The sequence below is a fragment of the Martes martes genome (assembly GCF_963455335.1).
Source record: "Martes martes genome assembly, chromosome: 7".
NCBI classification, from domain to species: domain Eukaryota; kingdom Metazoa; phylum Chordata; class Mammalia; order Carnivora; family Mustelidae; genus Martes; species Martes martes.
The window spans coordinates 130,423,754-130,447,246 of record NC_137894.1 but is presented as its reverse complement, the minus strand read 5'-3'; the positions used below and the strand labels follow the sequence as shown (position 1 = coordinate 130,447,246).

Here is a 23,493-nt window from a genome sequence, read left to right as displayed (position 1 = left end):
AAAGGCTCAGTTCAAACGTCACCCCTTTTTCTAAAGCTTTTTCTTGCCCATCCAAGCCAAACCGTGTGCAGAATTAAGTATGCGCATGCCTGTCCTCTTAATGTGTTATAAGCTGCTCTTACAGCTTTCATGACATTGTTTGATAATTGTTTGTTTTCCAGTCTGTCTTCTGTCAAGATTCTGAAGATTAAGGATTGTATGGTAACCTTAATACTAAGCACAATCGTGATAACAGAGATAGAGCTAAAGTCTTAGTAAAAATTCGAATCCCATGGGGGGCACCTGGCTGGCTCCATAGAACATGCAGTTCATGATGTTGTGGTTGTGAGTTCGAGCCCCAAGTTGGATGAGGAGCCTACTTAAAAACAAAGTTCTAATCCTGAGTCTGACTATTTTAATTTCTCCCATTGTTGCTCATACTTTCTAAAAGATACTCTCTTCAGTTTTTAACTTTTAACTTTCAGATCATAACTTTCATATATTAAAACCATGCTTTCTCTTTTGGTAATGAATTAGAACCACAGAGAACTAGAGACAAAAATCAGAAAGCCTAGATAATGTAGATTGGTGGTAGTCATACTTTAGCGTCCATCAGAATCACCCGACAGGCGTGTTAAAACATGGATTTTTGAGCCCAATCTCTGGAATTTCTGATGCAGTAGATCTGGGATGAGGACGTAAGAATTTGTGTGTCTGACGGGTTCCCCAGGTGATGCTAATGGAGTTGGCCCAGGGACCACACTTTGAGAACCACTGATATAGACAGCAGATTCTAACTAAGCTATCTGAAAGACCTCCAGTATATTGAAATGGATCTGTTCTGATCTTCCCACTTAGCCCTCTTTTTAAGGTCTAGGGGAAAAAAGTACCCCATGATTCCAAAGCTCTCTACAGGTATCTACACAGAGCACAGTTAAGCTGTTAATGAGCCAACTTTGGTCCCCTCAGAAGCTGGGAGGGGTTTTCTGAGGAAGACTGGTTGATCTCTTTTGGTGTCTCATCATCTGCAATTATAAGAGTATATGTGAGCACACAGTAGGAACTTGTTGACTGCTTGATGAAACTAGTTTAGAACTCTAACCTCCTGGTTTTGAAACCAGGGGTCTAGCATCTATAAGATGCTTCTTTTTGGGGTGCCTGGGTGGCTCTGTCAGTTGAGCATCTGCCTTTAGCTCAGGTCCTAATCCCGGTATCCTGGAATGGAGCCTTGTGTCAGGCTTCCTGCTCTGCGGGGAGCCTGCTTCTCCCTCTCCCTCTGTTTACTGCTCCCCCTGCTTGTGCTCTCTCTCCGTCAAATAAATAAAATCTTAAAAAAAAAAAAAAAGATGCTTCTTTTCATTTTACTTCTTCTGTATTGGTTTGAATACAAATAATATTAATGAAAAAATATTTTAAATTTTATTATTAATCATTATGATATCTAATTAACCAGATTTCCCCCATCATATTTTTTGAATTAATTAATTTATTTTTAATTTAAATTCAGTTGATTAACATATAACGTATTATTTGTTTTAGGGGTACAGGTGTGTGATTCATCAGTCTTCCGTAACACCCAGTGCTCACCACAATGCATACCCTCCCCAGTGTCCATCACTCAGCCACCCCATCCCTTCCACTCCCCTCCCCTCCAGCAACCCTTGGTTTGTTTCCTAAGATCAAGAGTCTCTTACAGTTTGTCTCCCTCTCTTGTTTCCTCTTGTTTCATTTCTTTCTCTCTTCCCCTATGATCCTCTGCCTTGCTTCTTAGATTCCAAATATCAGTGAGATCATATGATAATTGTCTTCCTCTGACTGACTTATTTTGCTTAGCATAATGCCCTCTAGTTCATCCACATTATGCAAGTGGCACTATTTCATTTTTGATGGCTTTGTAATAATCCATTGCATAAACATACCACATCTTCTTTATCTATTCATCTTCTTTATCTATGACATCTGGGTCTCCCCATTATATTTAACTATATTGATTACCCATAAATTGTGTTTTTTTATTTTTTTATTTTTTTTAAAGATTTTATTTATTTATTTGACAGACAGAGATCACAAGTAGGCAGAGAGGCAGGCAGAGAGAGAGGAGGAAGCAGGCTCTCCGCTGAGCAGAGAGCCCGACATGGGGCTTGATCCCAGGACCCTGGGATCATGACCTGAACTGAAGGCAGAGGCTTTAACCCACTGAGCCACCCAGGGGCCCCAAATTGTGTTTTTTTAAAGATTTATTCATTTAAGTAATCTCTACACCCCAGGTGGGGCTTGAATTCACAATCCTGAGATCAAGGGTCTTACACTCTTCTGACTGACCCAGCAAGGTGGCCCTACCCATAAATTGTTTTTAAGATACTAAATTATTACTTGTACTGTCAGTTTTTTTCATTTAATACGTGTTTATTGTATGTTAACTATGTTTTGGTTAAGCTCTGGAGTTTCAGTAATGCACACTATTATACACAGTAATATGTAATTTTCTGGTTGAGGATATTTTTGTGTTCTAATCATTTTAAATTAATAATTCATGGATATTGTAAATAAGATTATTTAGAAACATTGTAACCAAGTATTCGGAGGTGGGAGGGGACCCAGAAGGTTAACTAGCTGTTATTTCTAATTGGAAGGAAAGTGAACCTACCATATTTGCTTCCCAAGTAGACATGCCATACAATCAAGCTCTTACCTGATTGTTACGTGGTTTTAAAAGAAATTCATGGTCATATGAAGGCAGTAAATGTCGTACCTATGTATTACTACATGATTTTAGAGGGAAAAGATTTTTTAAATGAAGGCCTACTGGATAGCTCCTGTATATTGTACATTTTTTTTAAGTCCATCAGGGAAATCATCTTAAAAGGTCTCATCCATTGATGAATTTATTGTCTGGTCAGGTTGAGAACATGAACTGTATGTACATGAAACCACAGTGCAAACAATTAAAAATCAAATTATCAGCTAGAACAAGTAATTTGTTTTACATTGTGTAAATCATCTATGAAGTAAAAGGGTGTTCAAAGTTAAGTAGGATCGGTGAGGTCATCATTTATATACACAGTTGTTGACAGTATGAGGGCAAACTAGTTGAAGTTTCATTGGACCACTGAAAGTTTAGATTAAGCTATCTCTTTTCGCAACTTGTTAACTCTTGGACTGACAGCTTGAAGTTAGTCTTGCTCCTGGCCTCTAAAGGTTTTCCTGAGAAGATTCAATAAATGAGGAACCAAGGACTCATTCTCTCCACCTCCCAGAGAATTTTGTAGAAGCAGAGTATCGAGCCAGGGAGCACCTCTCATGGCTCTTCTATGAATAAATTGAAAACCGTGCTCCTAGATTTGTCAGTTTGATTTCTTAAATAATTAAGAGAGAGAAAAGGTGGAGGGCAGCTGCTCCTTAATATTAGGCTTAACTTGAGTTAGATTTGGTAGACTTTAAAATATATATAATCTGCTTTTGATTGCTTGTTCATGTGTAATTTGTTCCTCATCCAAAGACTTTAATGATGGAGATAAACATTCATGACATGAACAGTCACCCCCTTTCTAAAGCGTTCCCTGTCCATCCATTCCCAAGCCCTCTGCAGAGTGAATTACCCAGGGCTCTGTTCCCTGGCTTACTCTTCATTGTATTATGATATGTGGTGACAATGAGAAAAGGCTGTATATCCAGAGAAGCATATTTTTATTGTGGAGATTTTCCAAGCATATACTAACTAAAGTAGAGAGAATGCTATGATGGGCTCACATCCCCATCTTCAGTAATTCTTGTTTTACCCCTACTCCCTTGTGTCATGCTGTTTGTTATATTCCTCTTGTTGGCTGGAGTATTTTAAAGGAAATCCTAACAGAGAAGGCCTTTTTCTTTTCTTTTCCTTTTCCTTTCCTTGTTCCCCCCCCTTCCTTCCATCCTTCGTTCCTTCGTTCCTTCCTTCCTTTCTTTTTTTAAGAAAAATTTTTTCTTAAAAAAAAAAAAAGGGGTGGGGGGCGCCAGGGTGGCTCAGTTGGTTAAGCAGCTTCCTTCGGCTCAGGTCATGGTTCCAGGGTCCTGGGATCGAGCCCCACATCTGGCTTCCTGTTCAGCAGAGAGCCTGCTTCTCTCTCCCTCTGCCTGCTGCTCTGCTTACTTGTGCTCTCTATCTCTCTGTCAAATAAATAAATAAATAAATAAAATCCTTAAAAATAAATAAATCAGTAAATAAGAAAAAAAAAGAATGGCACCATTGGGGTGCCTGAGTGGCTCAGTGGGTTAGCAGTTAAGTGTCTGCTTCCGCTCAGGTCATGATCCTCGGGTCTTGGGATGAAGCCTCAATTTGGGCTCCCTGCTCAGCAGGGCATCTGCTTCTCCCACTCCCTCTGACCTCCCACCCCTGCTCTGTGCTCTCTCTCTTTCTCAAATAAATAAATGAAATCTTTTTTTAAAAACCCACCATTAATATACTGAACAAAATAAAATAATTCCTTAGTAACATCTAATAGTCCCTGTCCAATTTGGCTCAAAATTTTGTGCTTTAAAGATTTTATTAAAACAAAAATTTTTTTAAACACAAGATTTTATTTATTTATTTTTAGACAGGCTGCAAGGGGAGGGGCAGAGAATCTCCCTCTGCCCCTCCCCAAACGCATGTACATGCTCTTTCTCTCTCTTTAAAATAAATAATTTTTAAAAATAAAATTAGTTTGTATGAATCAGAATCGCAACCAGATCCCACACGTTGTATTTGGTTGATATGAATCCTCAGTTTCTTAAGCTTCTCTGTAAAGAAGCTACTTCCTCTAAGTTTTCCCCCCCATGCTATTTAGTTGTTGAAGAACTGGGTTGTTTGTCCTGCAGGATTTCCCACATTTTATTTCTTCTTTTTTTGCTTTCTTTTTTCAGTCCTCTACCCCACATTTTAAATTTTGATGATTTTATCCTGGTGGTAGTGTTCCACATGTAATTCTTTCCCCCCGTATTTCCTGGAATCTGATAAAGTTAGAGAAGAAATTGAGTTTGGATTCAGTCTCTTTAGTAAGAATGCCTCATAAGTGGTACCATTTGCTTGCAACTACAGCTTCACATCAGGAGGCACATCACTTCCATTTGTTCCAGTTTCAGTGAAGTTCAGTGGTTTTAGGTGGTATCAGTCTGATCCTTTTTATGGTGATGATGATGATGATGATGATGTTGATGAGGATTCTAATAAATCACTAACTGTTTGGTTTTCCTGAAATACAGTCCAGATAGGAAGGGCAGGGAAAATGCTAGATTTTCCCCTCCTTTCGTTTCTCAATTTTCAGAACACAAAATGAGTTGAAGTGATGAGGGCTTTTAAAAAATTATTGTGGATGTTTATACTTGATGTGTTTCAATCTACTGTAATCATTATTCTTTTTAACACTCAAAACTGTCCCGCCTTTGTTAAGTGAATACCCCTTCAGGCTGCCTTCTGTGTCATTTGACATGACCGCTGTGATTTTTGGTAATTTCTTGCTTTTAGCATGTCAAATTAGCCCTGGTTCATGTACTTCCTCCGACTTGGAATCTCATTCATTTCTCTAAGAAACGCTGGTCCCTTTTAGTAGAAATACAAGTACTAATAGTATTCATTGTTACTGGGCTGTCATTGCTTCTAGGCCTTTCCCATAGACAGGGCTGGTAAATAAGTTTTGGTTTGTTTGGTTTTGTTTGTTTTTTTGAAGTTTTTTTTTTTTAATTTATTTGAGAGAAAGAGAAAGAGCATGAGCGGGGAGAGGCAGAAGAAGAGGGAGAAGCAGACTCCCCTGCTGAGCAGGGAGCCCGATGGAGGACTCTATCCTGGAACCCTGGGATGAATACCCGAGCCAAAGGCAGACGCTTAACCAACTGAGCCACCCAGGTGCCCTGGTTTGGTTTTTTGAAAAGAGAAAAGGAACTTATGTTCCTACCAATATGCCCAGTTCAAACTAAAGAATTTATAAGGTTTTTATTTGATGTATTTGATTTTATAATGATATCTCTTTTCTTTTAATGCTGAGACATTGTTTCCTAAAATTAACACAATTGTTTGCTTTAAACCACAGTAAAACTAGCATCAAGAGTTAATTACATGTAACAAGACTGTTGGATGCAGTTTAAGATTTCTCTGCTTCTTTTATACCTTTATCATATATACTTGGAATGTATAGTCAGAATGTCTTTTTTTTTTAAGATTTTATTTTATTTGTTTGAGACAAAGAGAGAGCAAGAGAGCATAAGCAGGGAGGAGTGGCAGGGCAGAGGGAGAAGCAGACTCCCTGCTCAGCAGGGAGCCCGATGTGGGCCTTCATCCCAGAACCTTGGGATCATGACCTGATCCTAAGGCAGATGCTTAACCAACTGAGCCACCTAGGCTCCCCAGTCAGAATGTTCTTTTTTTTTAAATTAGTTAATTATACTAGAATTAAATAAAATTAAATGTAAAAAAATAATAAAGTAATTTAAACTTTTGTACTGTGTAGTTATGCAAACGTTATAAATTCAAATCATTTCAATTTTTAGAGATTGCTTTTTTCTAATTAATGAATTTTGTCTTCGGTATATAAAATATTTATATGGTATCCCAAAGAAAAATGTATGGGGGCGCCTAGGAGTCCAACTCTTGATTTTTGGCTCAGGTCATGATCTTAGGATCATGAGATCGAGTCCCATGTTGTGCTCCATCCATGCTGGGGCATGGAGTCTGCGTAAGATTCTCTCTCTGCCCCTCCCCACCTCCAAAAAAAAAGAAAAGAAAAACATATAAAATAAGATACATTCAGAGTGTCTACCTTCCATCTCTATTTTTTCTCCCTCTGATTTCCTTCCCTGAAGTAACCATCTTTATTAGTAAAAACTGATAACAAACCTAATCTTTTGAAAATATAAATAAGAGTGCATATGTGTTTCCCCCCTTTCCTAATTTTCCATATAAGGTTACATGCTATATACAGTCTTCTGCACCTTACTTTTTTTTTTCACTTGACAGTATGTCCCGAGGATCTCTCCATAACAATATATAAGTATCTTTATTCCTTTTTATAGCTGAATCTATCAAAAGGAATCCCTCCATAAAAATACATATTTGGGTTGTTTCTAATCATCAGTTATTACAAATCATGCTGAAATGAATGGAAATATGATTACCCTATTTAATACTTCTGCTGGTGTATTTTTAGGATTGCTTCCTAGAAGTGCAATTGCTGGGTCAAAGGGTGAAATGCATATGTAGTTTTAGTAGAACAAAAATTTCTCGTACGCAGTGTTTAATTAAGAATTGAAAAGGAGGGGCACCTGGGTGGCTCAGTGGGTTAAAGCCTCTGCCTTCGGCTCAGGTCATGATCCCAGGGTCCTGGGATCGAGCCCCGCATCGGGCTCTCTGCTCAGCAGGGAGCCTACCTCCCCCTCTCTCTCTGCCTGCCTCTCTGCCAACTTGTGATCTCTGTCTGTCAAATAAATAAATAAAATCTTAAAAAAAAAAAAAAGAATTGAAAAAGAAAGAGTGCCTGGGTGGCTCAGGCGGTTAGGCGTCTGCCTTCAGCTCAGGTCATGATCTCAGGGTCCTGGGATGGAGCCCCGCATCGGGCTCCCTGCTCAATGGATAGTGTGCTTGTCCCTCTCCCTCTGCCCCTCACCCCTGCTTGTGCTCTCTTTCTCTCTCTCTCTCAAATAAATAAAATCTTGTTTAAAAAAAAAAAGAATTGAAAGGGAAGCAAAGTTCCTTTTTCCTGATATATGAATATGTTATTTCATACATGAAGTAGATACATAGTTGGCCACCTACTGGGTGCCTGGCATTGTTCTAATTGATGATGATACAGTGGGAAGTTCTACAGAACTTCATTGAGCATGAAGGTAAATAAACAAAGGTAATTGCAGATTTTGGTAAGTGCTATGAAGGAAGTAAATGGGTCGATATGAAAGAATAAACTAAGAGGAGTGGCTTTGGATAGGGTAGTCAGGAAGACCTCTCTGAAAAGGCGACTTCTGAGCTAAAACATGAAGGATAAAAATGATCAGTGCTGCCGTTTATTGACTTCCTTACTATATGCCAGACAGTATAAAGGATTTTCTTGCATTATTTTATTCCATAGACTCTGCAAAGCCTACTTTGTAATTCCTGTTTTGCAGATCAGAAAACTGATGCTCAGAAAAGTTACTCGGGGCGCCTGGGTGGCTCAGTGGGTTAAAGCCTCTGCCTTCGGCTCAGGTCATGATCCCAGGGTCCTGGGGTCGAGCCCCGCATCCGGCTCTCTGCTCAGCGGGGAGTCTGCTTCCTCCTCTCTCTCTGCCTGCTTCTCTGCCTCCTGTGATCTCTGTCTGTCAAATAAATAAATAAAATCTTTAAAAAAAAAAAAAAAAAAGAAAAGTAAATTACTTGCTCAAGACCTTGAAACTTAGGAATAGGGGCTAGGATTTGGACCAAATCTAAGCCTAATTCCAAAGCCAGATAAGACAAACCCTTTTCCTGTGTTGCATTGCCTCTTAGACAGAAAGAAAGTGGTGAATACTAGTTAATGAAGTAAATGGTTTAATTTATTTATTACTGAATGGTTATAATTTCAGGGTACATATGCTTATTTTATTTGAGAATATTTGTTATATAAAAAAACAGACCTTCTTGACCAAACTAAAGGAAATTATTTCAGTATCTGTTTTTATTGTTTTTTATTTAATAATGGTTCTATGTTTAAAATATCTTAGCACAAATATCGTCCAGATATTTCTAACCTATTAAAATGATGCACCTTCTGAGTATCCTTTTTGTTTACTTTTTGTTTTGTTTTGTTTTGTTTTTTACTTCACAGATATTTGTGGGTTTTTTACTTCACAGGTTTTTACTTTTTGTTTTTTTGTTTACTTCACAGATATTTGTTAAAACTTATATAAAAGGTATTTTAAAGTGTTTGTTTAAATTAACTTTAGTAAGTGAAATAACCAGATTGTTTAGGGTTCTATAAATAACCATAAAATTAATCTTGGGGGGGAATTTTTTTCTTATACTAGCACTTACTGAGCACTTTAATGTATTCTCTTAAGTATTACAACTCAGTCAGGTTAGTAGTGATCCCCATTTTATAGATGAAGGAACTGAGGCACAGAGAGGCTACCTAATTTACTTGCAATCACCTTCTAATAAGTGATAGTTTTTAGACCTAAAGTTCAAATCCTATGCAGTCATTGGTTTTATATCCTAAGTATTAAAAAGGTCATCTCAAACAATAAGAAAGTAGGAAACTATTATTATATTCTTCCTTGCCGGTAAGTTAAGTCCATACTATTGTCCAGTGAACCATGCATAAAGACGCACAGACATTTGCTTTGGTGTCTTAAACTAGAACTAGTTTAGCAGTTAAAACCCAGATGCTAATTTTACAAACAAGGCCACCTCTAACAATATGAAAATAAAATGGTATTATTTCCTGGCTTAAAGAAAAATTCCCCAGTAACTATAGGAATGCTGTGGCATGAAGACAACATCTTAAATCTCTATGCAAGTCATACACAAAGTGTTGTGGCAGTGAAAAACTAGTGGTGTGAATAATACCTCCTTACAGCCCAAGACACGTGATGTATCTTGAGCCTCAGTGTTTGTTGGGTTTTGTAATTTCATGAGCAGGATTTGTATATTTTTTTTAAAGTTCTGTATTTCTGTGTGTTCCACTTGATGTCAAATCTGTATTCTTAGATTGTAAGGTTCCATTAAAAAAAATAAATAATCTCAGCCCCTCCTCCCTCCACTCCCCCTCCCCCCCCACACTCATTTTGTATAATATGGTAATGATATCACCGTTGCAGTAATTACGGGTCATCTTCATTTCTTTCATCTCTGCCTGTTCTGATGGCTTCATTCCTTTGACGGAAAAGATTTGGCTCTGGGTGCTATGATTATTTTGTTAAGCGTTATTCGAATAGACAGGAGTGAGAGAAATTAATCAATCCAAATGCAATTAGCATCATGTTTAACCCAGTGATGGACGTCTCAAGGTGAAACAGCTAGGGGAGTTTCAGACATTATTATTCAATCCAATGGTTCTTATCTAAATTATAATCAAGAGAGGTTTTTATTGGCTTCTCAGTGTGAAGATGTAACTCTTTCCCTGCCCTAGGGGTCAAGAAGATTGGGCCTTCATCCTCTGTAGACTTTAGTTACTGCCAGCATGTTGAAGTGGGGATGTTTCAAGCGGGAAAGTTGTCTTAATGTCCAGGTGATTTGAAATTTATCTATATGGTGATCTTAATCTGATTTTCCTGAGAGTGGATTGTGGCCTGTGGATAAATTACTCTAACTTGAGGCAAAATATTTCGTGTATTGATCAAGTCAATTTGACTAGTTATTGTTTTCTTAACCTTACATGATAGATTTATTGCTTTACTCACTTTATGGATGAAGAAATTAAGACTGTGTGAAGCTACTAGCCCTCGGTCATGAGAAACATTTCACCACGGTGTATTACTACCCATGCCCTGAAACATAAATGTTCTGCACACATTTCTAAGTGTTTAGTAAAAGTTTCACCCCAAGAGTATTAATCCATTGCTTTGATTTCATTGGCTTTCATTCAGTTGAATTTACTCTTGAAAGGGGAACCAAGCAAAACTATGAAATGCTCTGAAAAGGTTACAAAATACAAATAAAAACTTGGTAGCTCCCATTCCTGAACCAAATCTTTGGGGGTTTGATGTTGTTGTTGTTGTTGTTTTGGTTTGTTTTGTTTTTTAGTAAGGAGAAGGATGATAAAGACTGAATATTTGAAAACCAGTCTTGTTTTGCTCTTAAAAGAAGGCAGGGCAAGGAGAGTTGATGGGAGAAACACAGGCTTTCACCTGAATACAACATTTTTCAAATGCCTGACAATTAAGATTCTTCTACTTCTGCTTTCAATCTTCAGGCATCATGGCTGACACTTCCCATATTTTATGTTCTTGCTTGATGTTTTATATTCTGAGAATAAATCTGTTGGCTGGATATTTCTATCCTTTCTTTTTTCTTTTTTGTCATGAAAAGCCATTAAAATTATTTTCCATATTGGAACTGTCCAAATTTGTTTACCTGTACATTGAGTCTTGGCTTTTCTTTTTTATATTACATCTTAGGTAAAACATTCTCCAGAGGGGCGCCTGGGTGGCTCAGTGGGTTAAAGCCTCTGCCTTCAGTTCAGGTCATGATCCCAGGGTCCTGGGATCGAGCCCCACATCGGGCTCTCTGCTCAGCAGGAAGCCTGCTTCCTCTCTCTCTCTGCCTGCCTCTCTGCCTACTTGTGATCTCTCTCTGTCAAATAAATAAATAAAATCTTTTTAAAAAAAAAAAAAAAAAAAAAAAAAAAAAAAAAAACATTCTCCAGAAATAGGCCTTACCGTGAACTGAGGGGAGAAATGTTTATCCTTCTCTGAATTCCCCGGAGGGAACACTGTTCTTAGCACCCCACCCTTTTGGAAGAAAAAAATCCTGTTAGAGAAACAAGACACCCAATAGAAAGAATCTGGAAAGTGTGCACCCCCAAAAAGGGCTTTTTTTAAAGCGCTCTCAGGAGGAAGATTTTCATAGTCAGTGATAGCTTGGTCACAGATGTAGCATCCAGACTGTTCTTTTGTCAGATATATGTTTCAGTCTCCTCTTGAAGTGCTTATGCCCAAAGAACTTTAGGCAAAAGCCTCAAAGCTGTTCTGCTTACCTTCAAATGCTTCTTCTATGTAATTTAGAGAAAAGTGAGATTTCTACTAGAGACTCTCGCTCGTGAACTCTCCCGTGAGTTCTTTGAGAATGTGGAGGAGACTTGTTACCATTACACCACCTTCTGAGGGCCACCAAGTGTCTAAATGAGCCTCCAGAGTCCCCTCCTCATACACGACACGGTACTCAGTTCGTAGCACCTTCAGTTCTTGATGGCCGCACTAGCACAGCTGCGCTTGGATTAGAGGCATGAAGAAGTGCTTCGTCCTCAACTTGAATTATCCATCATTTGCTGGTACGTTTTGTGCGGAGGTCTGAGCAGGAGTGTGGGGAAGGATCCCAGTCTGGCAGGTTGCCCTGCCGAACCCCGGCTCTCTGCCAGAGCGACCAGAGACTTCCCACGTTCCTCCAAGAGAGAACACGGAATTATAAATCACATCAGTTTCCTTTTGCTCTCCTCTAACACACCAAAATAGCCTGTGAACAACTAGCCCATCTCAAAGGCCACTTCTCCTGTATTGGAATCTTCCCTAATATCTAGTACGGAGTGGTCACTTCGTGTGACTGACTTAACCATTCATCCAACCCCCTTCATGCTTCCCCTGCCCAGCGCACCATGATGACTGGAGATCCCTCCTGTCACGGTTATTAGAGTGCATTCAAGGTTGCCAAGACGAAAAAAGTGATTTTTAAAAGCGCCCAAACCATAATTGTAACCAATGGCTTCATTTCTACAAAATGATCTTTCAATGAAGTTAACTAAGTAAATCGCTTCTGAGCGTCCTGATGTAAACTAAACTAGGTTTGTATGTGTTCCTCTTCGCTGGAAGCAGCTGCTGGTAGAGTTAAGGAAGGCGGCTGCCTCTAGTCCCTGACATTACTCTGGTTCTCCAGAGACGTGTTACACGGACGCAAGTCATTCCTGGCTCCTTTCGTTTCGCATTGGAAATATTTTTTTTTAAGATTTTATTTATTGGGGTGCCTGTGTGGCTCAGTGGATTAAGGCCTCTGCCTTCGGCTCGGGTCATGATCCCAGGGTCATGGGATCAAGCCCCGAATTGGGTTCTCTGCTCGGCAGGGAGCCTGCTTCCCTCCCTCTCTCTGCCCGCTTCTCTGCCTATTTGTGATCTCTGTCTGTCAAATAAATAAATTAAATAATTTTATTTATTTATTTATTTATTTGACAGACAGAGATCACAAGTAGGCAGAGAGAGAAGAGGAAGCAGGCTCCCTGCCGAGCAGAGAGCCCGATGCGGGGCTCGATCCCAGGACCCGGGGATCATGACCCGAGCCAAAGGCAGAGGCCTTAACCCACTGAGCCACACAGGTGCCCCTTGAGATCTTTTAGGAAGGAAATTGTTTGATCTCCTTTGGCCACTCCCAAGACTGCTGTGCGCCATCTCGGAGCCGACCTGCTACCTCTTTCTCCAAGTGGCAGCTGAGGAGCTCCAGTGCTCCCCTTGGCCAGCGAAGAACGCAAGAAAGGAAGAGGTTGAGACGAGGAGCAATAGTCATGGGAACTTGCAGGTGGCGGGTGAGAGAGGTGTGTGCTGCGATTTCAGAGGCATACACCACTCCATCGTTTCACGAAGGCCTCTTGTGCACGACGGGCTTTGTCAGTGGGGCAGCTCAGACACCACTTTGATAGGCAGCCAAGTCACGAAAGAGACACACCTGCACCACTGGAAATAGAGTTTGATGAGACAGTTGATGTGTGTTCCAGCAGCAGACAGGAAGTGTCTACTACGAAGGGAACCTGCTGTTTGCTCCAAAACTCAGTTCCCACAGAGCACATGGACCCGTCTCGGGCAACTGCAATTTGCTCCCGCCACATCCTGATCCCTACAGCACGGATTTCTCTCTTCTCTCATTCTCCGCTTCCTCACTCCTTCATGGTACATAAAGTGTATGTACCATGGTGTATATACACAACAAGCATATGGCTTTTTTAAAACAACATGACCGGTGCTATGTTCTGATCGACACTGAACGGACACGGAATGGGATAAAATACTGGTTCAGTGGCGGTATCCCCTTTCCCCATTAGTGGCGTGCTCATTCAGTTCTTACCTCGTATTCCAGTAAGTTATTCTGCTCTCACTGTTTAACCAGAAAAAGAAAAAGAAAAATTCCTTGTGTACCTTGCTCATTTGGGAGAATTTTAATGTTTTTCATTTATCATTATAAAACCAAGGGCAGTTGTATAACTTTTTTGTACATAGCTGTTACATGTAAGGCATTTTGTCTTTAAATAGAAACAAATTGCTCTAAAAGAAATGAATTCTAGGGGCGCCTGGGTGGCTCAATCGTTGGGTGTCTGCCTTCGGCTTGGGTCATGATCCTCAGGGTCCTGGGATCGGGCCCCACATCAGGCTCCCTGCTAGGCTTCTCCCTCTCCCATTCCCCCTGCTTGTGTTCCCTCTCTCACTGTCTCTGTCTGTCAAATAAATAAATAAAATCTTTTAAAAAAAGAAAAGAAATGAATCCTAGATAGATTTCCCATCAAGTGTCTCTTTGCTTAAATAAACGTCTTGTTTGAAATGGAAGAAAGAAAGATAGTTATACAGTAGCTAGTGTTTACTAAATGCCTATGTGACCTTTATGTTAATTTCACCTTGAGCCAATGAGGGAACCAAGGGGCGCCTGGCTGGCTCAGTCAGTAGAGCATGCAACTGATCTCAGGGTCGTGAGTATGAGCCCCACGTGGGCATAGACCTCACTTTAAAAAAATAATAAAATAAAAGTTTTATTTAAAAAAAAAAAAGGAAACCAAACCTCGGGAAGATGTCTTGGGTGACTTGCCTCCATTGGTCCAGGGTCCATGTAGGAGCTGGGAAGCAGCAACTCCAAGCTGGTCTGATGCTCAAAGCCCTGCTCTTTACACAGGGTTATGCTATTTCCTTTGTTTCCTGCCAGTTGTATTAGAGTCTCCTAAAGACAGCCTGGTGTAACTTTTCTCCATCTTGCTAATGTTTTTAATTATGTTGAGGCACAGAAATATTTAAAGTAGTTTGCATTGGAATTGAAAACCAAACATTATGAGTTTCTCCCATTTCATTAAAAAGTTACTTAATCTTTACATTGTTCTCTACATTAAAGCCGAGCAGAATTTTATCAGGCAATTGCCTCAAAGTTATAATCTGGAAAATCTTTCTGTAATGAAACCCATATGTCATGGGCGAAAGGTGCAAAGCCCTGGCAGAGAGGGTTGGTCTCGTGAGAGAGTCTGCACCCAATCTCGTTAACCAGGGTGCCTCTGGTAATCCCTCATCCCCTCACTGGTGAGAAATCAATCTGTACCACTGAATCTTTTTCAACCAGCCACCAAGAAAATTTACTGCAGAGAAGGCAGTTTGGGGATAGTCATTGTGGAAAGGGAGCCAGAGGCAAGGCTAACTGTACATGGAGGAATTGGAGAATCTGAAGAAGAGATTGTATTAAACCACACACCACCTTCCGAGCGAGCAGGACGGAGTCCTCCCTTCAGCCCTGACCTCTCTAAGTAGACCCGGTATTTACAGCTGCTGTGAGCCCGACAGCCTTAGGGAAACGATGAAGGGGGTACATAGAAACTGTATAAACCTGGAAGTTGATTGTAGTTTCACCATTTGCTGTCTTTGAGTGTGTACAAGTGGTCTCCTGTCCCACATTCTCTGCAGCAATTCACGTGTTCCCCCTACGGCGACAGTCTCTATTGTGACTTAACTCCGTTCACGGGCTGCATTGCGTAGGAGGGCCTGTGGTCATGACTTGGCATGGAGGCCGTGCTTCTCTTCTGTGCACAGATACTGTGGTGGCAGACGACCAGTGGATCCCTTTTGGCATAATTATTAGAATGTGGGAGCAGCGTTGCCTTCCTGTTCAACCTCAGAACCCTAGAGGATTAACCCAGAACTAGAAAATGGTTAAGAAATTTTACTGACTCTAGGTAAAACTCCAGCAATCTTATCGTCTCTAAGATTGTCTTCTAACACATGGTGGAAAAAAACCAGGAGAAAAGAGAGGAACTGGACGTGTCAAGCTGGGGAGCATATAATCTTACCAGGGCCATTAATGCAAGAATTGCACCAAGCCATAACTAGTAGGAACAAAAAGGGATGAAATGACGCAGGGGAGTAGAAATGTCTTCCTCTCTTCTGTAAGCAAGCCAGAGACATCTCTAAAGGCTCTTCCCTGGAGAGATTTGAAATCCTTGGTGGGATTTTTTTCATAAAATACATTTACATATAAAACCCTGCTGGAAGGGGTGTGTATGTGCTTGCGTGCAAGAGCACGCGCTCATGTGTGTGTGTGTGTGTGTGTGTGTGTGTGTGTAAGAGGAATACAGAATAGTAGCAGAAGGCTGTCTCCCTACTCCTAATGGGATTTTGTAGCAGCATGTGCGAGTTTGTTTCAGAAGTCAAAAATGAACAGATGTTGGTATAAATTACCTCTGTGTCTGATGTCTTGCAAATTAAAAGCGCGGTTGGCATCACTAAACAATTTCACTAGGTTTAGGGGGGTGCGGCTAGCAGGCGGCGATTACTGTCGCGGGTCGGTAAGAATCCTTGCACTACAGCAAAGCAGCAAGGCAAGGATAAAGAAATGAGGAATAAAATAAGGGGTTATGTGAATTAATCAGAGATGTTAACATCTCCGATAACAAGTGAACAGGAGGGCTCGAGGTCTGAAGCTGCCCCTGACCCACAGCAATTTCTCCGCTCACAAAGAGGGCTTGGTGCTTAGGAGGTGATTTATAGGGCACAGCCCTCTTTTAGGGAGCAGCTATGTCACGAATTCGTATATCTCCTATATGGGACTGGCGAGTAGGGAAACTTTCTCCCCTCCCATGTAGAAGATGAGGTCTTTGAATTACTTCTACTTTTACGGTGGTTTTCTGCAGCTCTGTGTGCTCAGATTAGGTTGAAGGGGGAGGAATGATTGAGTGGGGAAAGGGTTGTTAAAAAGGATCGGTTAAATTCAAGGAGAGCTTGCCACTGAGAGACTTTGGAAGAACGGTTTATTTTGCCTTTTAAATCCTTTTGATCCCTCAACTAGATTGGGTCTTTTTAAATTTGGTGTCTTAAAATATTGGTCATTCTCCCATTTGGGGGAAAAAACAGTAAAGAATCGGGGATATGAAGGGAAGCAGGCAGAATTAATTAGTAAGATCAATACAGAGCTCCAGGCCCAGGATTTTTGGAGCAAGGCTCTGTTCTACCCAGAGTTTTGGATTACCCACGTCTGGTTTGCAAAGTACCTGCTTCTAGCCATGCTGCGGGATCATTTGATATGATGTACAACTCCTTAGTAAGCACCAGAGAGGAGGCAGGAGACCCAACCAGCAGAAACAAATGATGAGACCCACTCTGGCCAAAAGTTTAAGTCAGTTCCTACAGGATCAGGCTGAGGGAAAAGCTTCCAAGGAATGGGATTTTTGAGGTTGTTGGCCTCCCTTATCATAGTTCATTCATTCATTCGCTCAGGAGACACCGAGTGCAGGAGAAGCAGCAGACTACTCACCCTCCTTTGAAAGACAGTGTGTTAATGGTACCACTCTACCTAGCATGTTGGTTGCTGAATAGCCAAGAGAAAACCAGGGCAGGTGGCATTCATGTGCTACTCATTTTGCAGATAAAGAAACAGGCTCATAGATCTTGCCTATCCCAAGGTGTCCCCCCCTCCCCCGCCACTGCTAAGCGCTAGAGCTGGAACATAAACTGAGTTCAGACTCTGTGTCATCTACAAGTCCACGCCACCTCCCCTGGGCAGAAAAATACCTGTTTGGATTTCCTCTAGAGTAGTTAGTCCTACCTCTGTCTCTCCATTAATCTGGCATTACTTTCATCAAAGGAAATTCTTTTTCTTGCCAAATAAGCAAGATAAATTTAGGAAAAACAACCACCACTGGCAATGTAGAGAATGAAGCCCCGAGGGCCATTAACAGGTCTTAGTGTCTCATGCAAAGGAAGGCAACAGACATTACTGTGTTCCTGCTTGGAATCCTTTCGTATATTATCATTCATCCAGCCAATATTTATTTAGCAGATACTACCTCTAGTGTTCGTGATAGGAAGAATAATGAGCCTCTACCCTCAGTTCTTACCCTTTAGAGCAGGAAGACACGTATATAAACAGATAACCGCAAGTCTTACCAGAACTTTGTCTGTATAGGGTTTGGTGCAAATCCACAAAGGAAAGGAACAGTCATTTTGATTTGAGCCCAGGGTGGGGTTGTGGGTACATGCGGCAGCACTTAGCACTGGAGCTTCCATTCCTAGTTAGTGGGATTTCCTTGCACTTTGTTGGAGCTCCAGAATTTGTGAGAGGTGAAGAATATATGGTCTGCAGGTACCAGAACCTTCCCTGTGGTTACGGAATTTGTATTAATTGTAGTTCTCTGTTGTACAAATGAACCAGGAGCTACTAGGGAGGGGGAGGGGAGTCCACTCATCTAGCACCTGGTCTGGACTTGAGTCAAGCCACAAGGAGGCGGGGCAAAGGTCCTTCTCATTCTGCAGGTGCCTCTCCAGCCGTCTCACTCTTTGGCCAGGATGGGGACATACTCTTAGGAGGCCACAGGTGCAGCCCGCTGTGAGCCCACCGCACGGTGCCAGGAGACTCCTGGCCTCCAGGACTAATGGTTGGAAACTTTGAGCACTGTTAAATCTATTGAAGAGATCTGGGAAGATGATTTTGTCGGGATGAGGATGAAGGGGGTGTTATAATACATCCACTTCCTGCGGGTTTGCTCGGCAGAGCTGCAACAGTAGGCTTCTGGAGTGGCCCTTGTAATTGAGAAATGTTTTACTTTCATTTTGGAGCCTCATATGTAGGAAAGTAGCTGTATAAACCCTCTTGTAACCACAGCATTCAAAGATTGATGGTGCCGAAAGGCAGAGAAAGACACATAAACCTTGCCTGGCTGTATTAAATATCTAAGGACTGACAATGCCAAGAGAGAGAAGACCAAAGCTCTATAAACCCTACTTTATTACACCATCCACAGATGAGCTGCACCGAGGGAATATAAACCCTGTTACATTACAGCATCCAGGGACTTCCACTGCCGAGAGATGGGGTAAATGATCTCTGATTCTGATCTGAGATTATAAATGTCCAGAGACCAGCAACCCAGAGAAGACTCTAATCTTGGTTGGGTTGTAGTCTCCAAGAGCAAACCCCCTGACATAGCGAACATGAGTATTCGGTTACATTCTGGAGAGAGAGAGAGAGAGGGAGGTTTGGGGGAATTCCCTGGGGATTTTGTTCAGGGGGGATAACAGTCTTCCCCAGTTGGCCTTATAGCAGTTGCTGGCTTCCTACAGTTTTCGTTGTCAGTGGTGGTTGGTTTTTCCCTCTTTTTGGAGGTTAGTGGTGATTCAGTCTGTTATGGTAGCAACTTGTTTTTACAATTTGAATTAGTTTGCCTTTTTAAAACATATTTACCTGAGATCTCTTGTGCAGATTGTGGGTTTTCATTGATCTTCCATTTGTTGTGATTGCAGCCAGAGAGATGACACGGGGAAAGTTTCTCAACATTCTGGAGAAACCCAAGAAGTAGCAGCTGCTCGTGGACGGGATGTCCTGGGGACTGGAACCGCGCCCTCCCTCCCAGTGGAGCTCTGACGATGTGCAACTCTCTGCTTCCCGGTGAGAGGCTGGAGGGTGCCCCTCCAGGACTGACCCTCCCCCCTGCTCCTGGCACTCTGCACCTCTGAGGACCTTCGGCGGCAAGAGAGGAATTTGTTCTGTTGAGTCTCAACAGAAGGATCAGCGCGGTTACTCAGTCAGCTTCCAGACTTTGACCATCTCAGCCTTGGATGTGGGTGACACCAGAGAGCACATCATTCTTAAAGGTCAAAGTTCTGCTCTGTCGTTTCAGAAAGTGATGCAGGAGCCCCAGGATCTTACACCTGATTTGATTCGGTGATGGCAAAGTCAGCTGTGGCACATTGAGTGGACGGGTTCTTTTGGCTTGTACTTGATATCTTAGGAAGTATTTATGGTGCGAGGAGACCAGAGAACAATTAGATTCTGAAACAGACCAGTGAACTGACCTGTGAACTCTCCATTATATATTGGGTTCCAAGAATCCCCAGCTGGAGAAGCCAGAGTCTTCTTGACATGTATACCTGCTTTAACAATTCTGTACCTCTCACAATGGTCCCCATTCCCCAGTGCCTTTCATTCCCCACCATCAGTTCTGATTCCAGGAAAGGGGATCCCTGTGTATCGAGTTCCTGGGAGTAACTAGGGAAAGGCCCATGCAAGGTTGCACTGGGTTCTAGACCTCAAGACCAAGTTAAAGATGAAAGAAAGGACTTTTGAGTTCCAGAAATCGGTTAAAGACCCACACAAGAAAGTCAGTATGGCCGAAAAGGTAGGAGAAGGGGATCTTTGACAGGAGTTCCCATTTGATTAAAAACTAGAATCTCTAATTGACCTGAAAGGAACGTGCTGTGGAATGGTGGCAGTGTTTTGCCCCCCCTTGTCCCCTCTCACAGCAGATATTTCACCAATGTAACAGAAATACACACATGCGTGCACACAGAAAAAAAGATTTTCCGGACTTAAATGCAATTCCTATGGAGCTCTTTGCCAGTTATCTGTCTCTGTGTTAAAACCTGAAAACCTAACCCATGCGTAAAATTGGTTACACATGTTCTCCGTATTTTGTCTTGTAAGCCAGCCCCCAGCCTCTGATGTTTCGAGAAGTACATGAGGCTTCCTAACCTTCATGCAAAGAACATCCGCATGGCAGTTGTCTGATGGTGTCTGGTTACAAGGAAAGTTGTGGTTAAACTATTGGTCCCGAGTGTCCGTGCTAGGGTGCCACACTCTTCAGTTAAATAGCTGGTCTGTTAACCATTTCTGACATTTGTGCCTTGTTTCCCATGCTAGAACTAATGTTGGGTTTTTCTCTCATTTTGCCATCCACGCGATTTTACATATTGATAAGGAGAAAATTTGAACACGAGTCACAAAGGATAGGTAAGTGAGAAAGAAAAGATTCTGCCTGGATGCGATATAGAAATTTAGGCTGGAGAGGCATAGATTTTAAGTTAGGCTTATTATTGACATTCCTTTTTCTCAAAATGCAGTTGGAGTGGGAGGGAAGGAGAGGGCAAAAAATAGTGCCACAACGTCATATTTTTCCTTTGCTCGGTTTTTGAGAGTTGATGACATCAGGCACTTTTAAGTGTTTGGGGAAATTGAGACATACATGGAGAATATGAGGATACCTCCCCAAAACCAACTCAGGTCTGTAACCCAAGGCTGTGTAGTTGGTTTTCTGGTCTGCTTTGGCCTTTCTTTTATTGTCATCTTATTCACCAGCACTTAACATAAGTAGATGTTTTAGAATTGCGATATTTATTGGTTTTGTATTTGTCATCCTTAGAAATGTTAATGATGTATTTTTATATTGATAATATAAGTGGATGTGTAATGTGTGTGTACTTCAGGGTGTTAGAGGACTGTGCTTTGTACTTGATGGTTTCTGTGTCGTCATAATAAATATGTCCCTTTCATAGGAGAGTGAGTTTTTCTTTTCCTCAAAGGGCCAAGTTGCATACTTAAAGCATTCATTGGAAAGTACATCTCTAATGATAAATAACCTGCTATTTCCCCCTTAATATCATAGTGGGTGGTGTGGGGCTTTACAATCATCTACTACTTGGTCTCCCAGCTTCCAGTCTGTTCTACCGGCCATCCAACCTCATTACTGCTCCACTCCCTAAAGTATTACTTAGAAACATTTAATACCTCCTTGTGTCTAATAATAAAGTCTGGGTCTCTTATCCTGGCATTTAAAACACTCTGCATGTAATCCTCATTACCCCTCCTCTCCAGTATATGGAATCTGTTCCAGTTAATCTGAACATTTCCATTTTCTCACTTAAGTACCTTTGCTCATGACGCTGAGTTCCTAGTAAGTCTCTTTTGCACATATCAAACCTACCCTTCCTACAAACCCATGACGAACCACCCGGAAACAATCTTTCTCCCTGCATTCCTACAACACTAATGTATCCCATCCTTCTGACTCTTACCAACTCCACCTTATATTGAAGTGGTCTGAGTGCATCTCTCTCGTCCCACTGAACCGTAAGCTCCTCTCCTACGCATCTAATTACTCTTCTGTGTCTTCTTTGAGCTGGAAGGGTCCATACCCGCTTGCAGACTTCCGGTTAAATATGATGGATTGGAAACAAATGTTTCTCTGCTGCCTACTAAAATCCTTAGTGTGACTTCCTTTTGGACTCTGCTCTAGAACTAGAGAAGAACAAGGATTAGTCCTATCGCTGTCCCCCACGGATAGTTTATGTGCCCTCGAGCAGAGCCTCATGCCCTTTCAGAGAAACATTCCCTGTGAGGAAAGCCAATTGCTTGGCACCATTGGCTCATCACTGATTTCCAAGAAAACAACTGGGTGGGGCGGTAGATTTCTGTGACCTGGAAAAGCCCGGCCGGCCAGGTGCCTCCACAGGGACAGCGTCATCACCGCGCTGCTCTAAATCTTGAGAGATTATTTTTCCAATAAATAATTATATATGATTTGCCCACAGGTTTCTTTGGCCTTCCCTTTGCCATTCTGAGTGCCTTCCTCACAGAAGCAACTGTCGGCTGAGAGGAATAGCACCAGGGCTTCGGAGACAACTTTCAGATTCTCATTCCAGTCTTTCCTCACCAGCAGTCTTGTTGTTTCCTGCTCTCTTCCGTGTCTCGGATTCTTGGTTGGCCTCTGCTGATTCGCCTGGCCTGCCTTCCATTGTCAGAGCACCAAAAGTTCACAGGCTATTAACTGTATTAATAGCAAGATGCCATTGTTAATTTTTCTGTGTCTTCTGGTGACCCACTTACCATATTTTTTGACTGGACACTTGGGAACTGCTGCTCGTTTGTGGTTCTCTAGCGGCAACTCCTGTCTTCTGGGCCGTGAAAATGGAGCTGGTGAGTCAATCCATTGCCTTTTCGGTTTCTGAAGGGTGTTTGGACTTCCGTAGGAGCTTTGTGATGAAACCAAGAAATTTTCCTTTCCGGGGGGATGCTCTGGGCCCTTCTGTTTCCTTCCTCCAGGATTAAGGCCTCGCAAAAAAAGAGAAACAGGCAGAGACCAGGAAGGGAGGAAATGGGCTGGTGGGCCAAGGTAGATGGTCCCAGGGGTCAGACAACATGATTCCTTACCAGCTTTCAACTTCTACACAAAATCCATCTCCAACCATTTGGTTACGTTCTCCATTTTCTGTTTGCTTCGTCTTGTACCAACCAGACGGCCCCTGCACAGGCTTCTCTTTCCCCAGAGAGCCTTAGAGCCTCCACCCCAAACAGTGGTTTACAAACCGAGTTTGTTAAGTTCTGACTGGCCTCTAACTGACTGTTAGGCCTCCTTGGAGGCTTCTCTGGCCCTTGGGGGCTGTGTCCCCGACTCTGCCTAAAGAGGCCACCAGCCTTCCCACTCTCCGCCCCACACTTTTTCTTCATGATCAGGGGCATTTGGGGGCTTCAGGTGGCCCCAGGTGCAACCACGAGGCTCATGGTTGGCACCAGGGCTGGCAGAGCCTGTTAATTAGCACATGAACACCCCAATGCTCCATTAGCCAGACCAGGCATTCGGAACCTTCCCCTCCTGTGGGCCCCTTCCTCCTAATGAGAGCGGGAAGAAGGGCCCTCACAAAACACTGCCTCAGAATAATATTCCGCTTTGTCCCCACCAGTAACCAGGGCTGACAGGATCACTCTGTCCATTTCTCTTCTAATTAGCACAATTCCAGCATGGCCTGAGCCAGCAAATGGAGAAAAGCGATCAAAAGCGATCGGACAACCGTACCGAATCACAAACACAAAGAGGGCCATTCCCTGTAATTAGGTGAGACAAT

At 42.0% G+C, this 23,493-nt stretch overlaps 1 protein-coding gene across 2 annotated transcripts in view; it reads left to right on the top strand.

Moving 5' to 3' along the window:
• The window catches only part of LIN52 (lin-52 DREAM MuvB core complex component), a 116,617-nt gene extending 95,468 nt beyond the window's left edge, over positions 1 to 21,149 (top strand). For both annotated transcript variants that reach the window (XM_080807641.1, XM_080807640.1), the window contains exon 6: positions 19,120 to 21,149. In XM_080807641.1, the coding sequence (XP_080663767.1) occupies positions 19,120 to 19,175 (56 nt within the window). In that variant the 3' untranslated portion in view covers positions 19,176 to 21,149. The remainder of the gene's footprint in view (positions 1 to 19,119) is intronic.
• Positions 21,150 to 23,493: the final 2,344 nt, after the last annotated feature.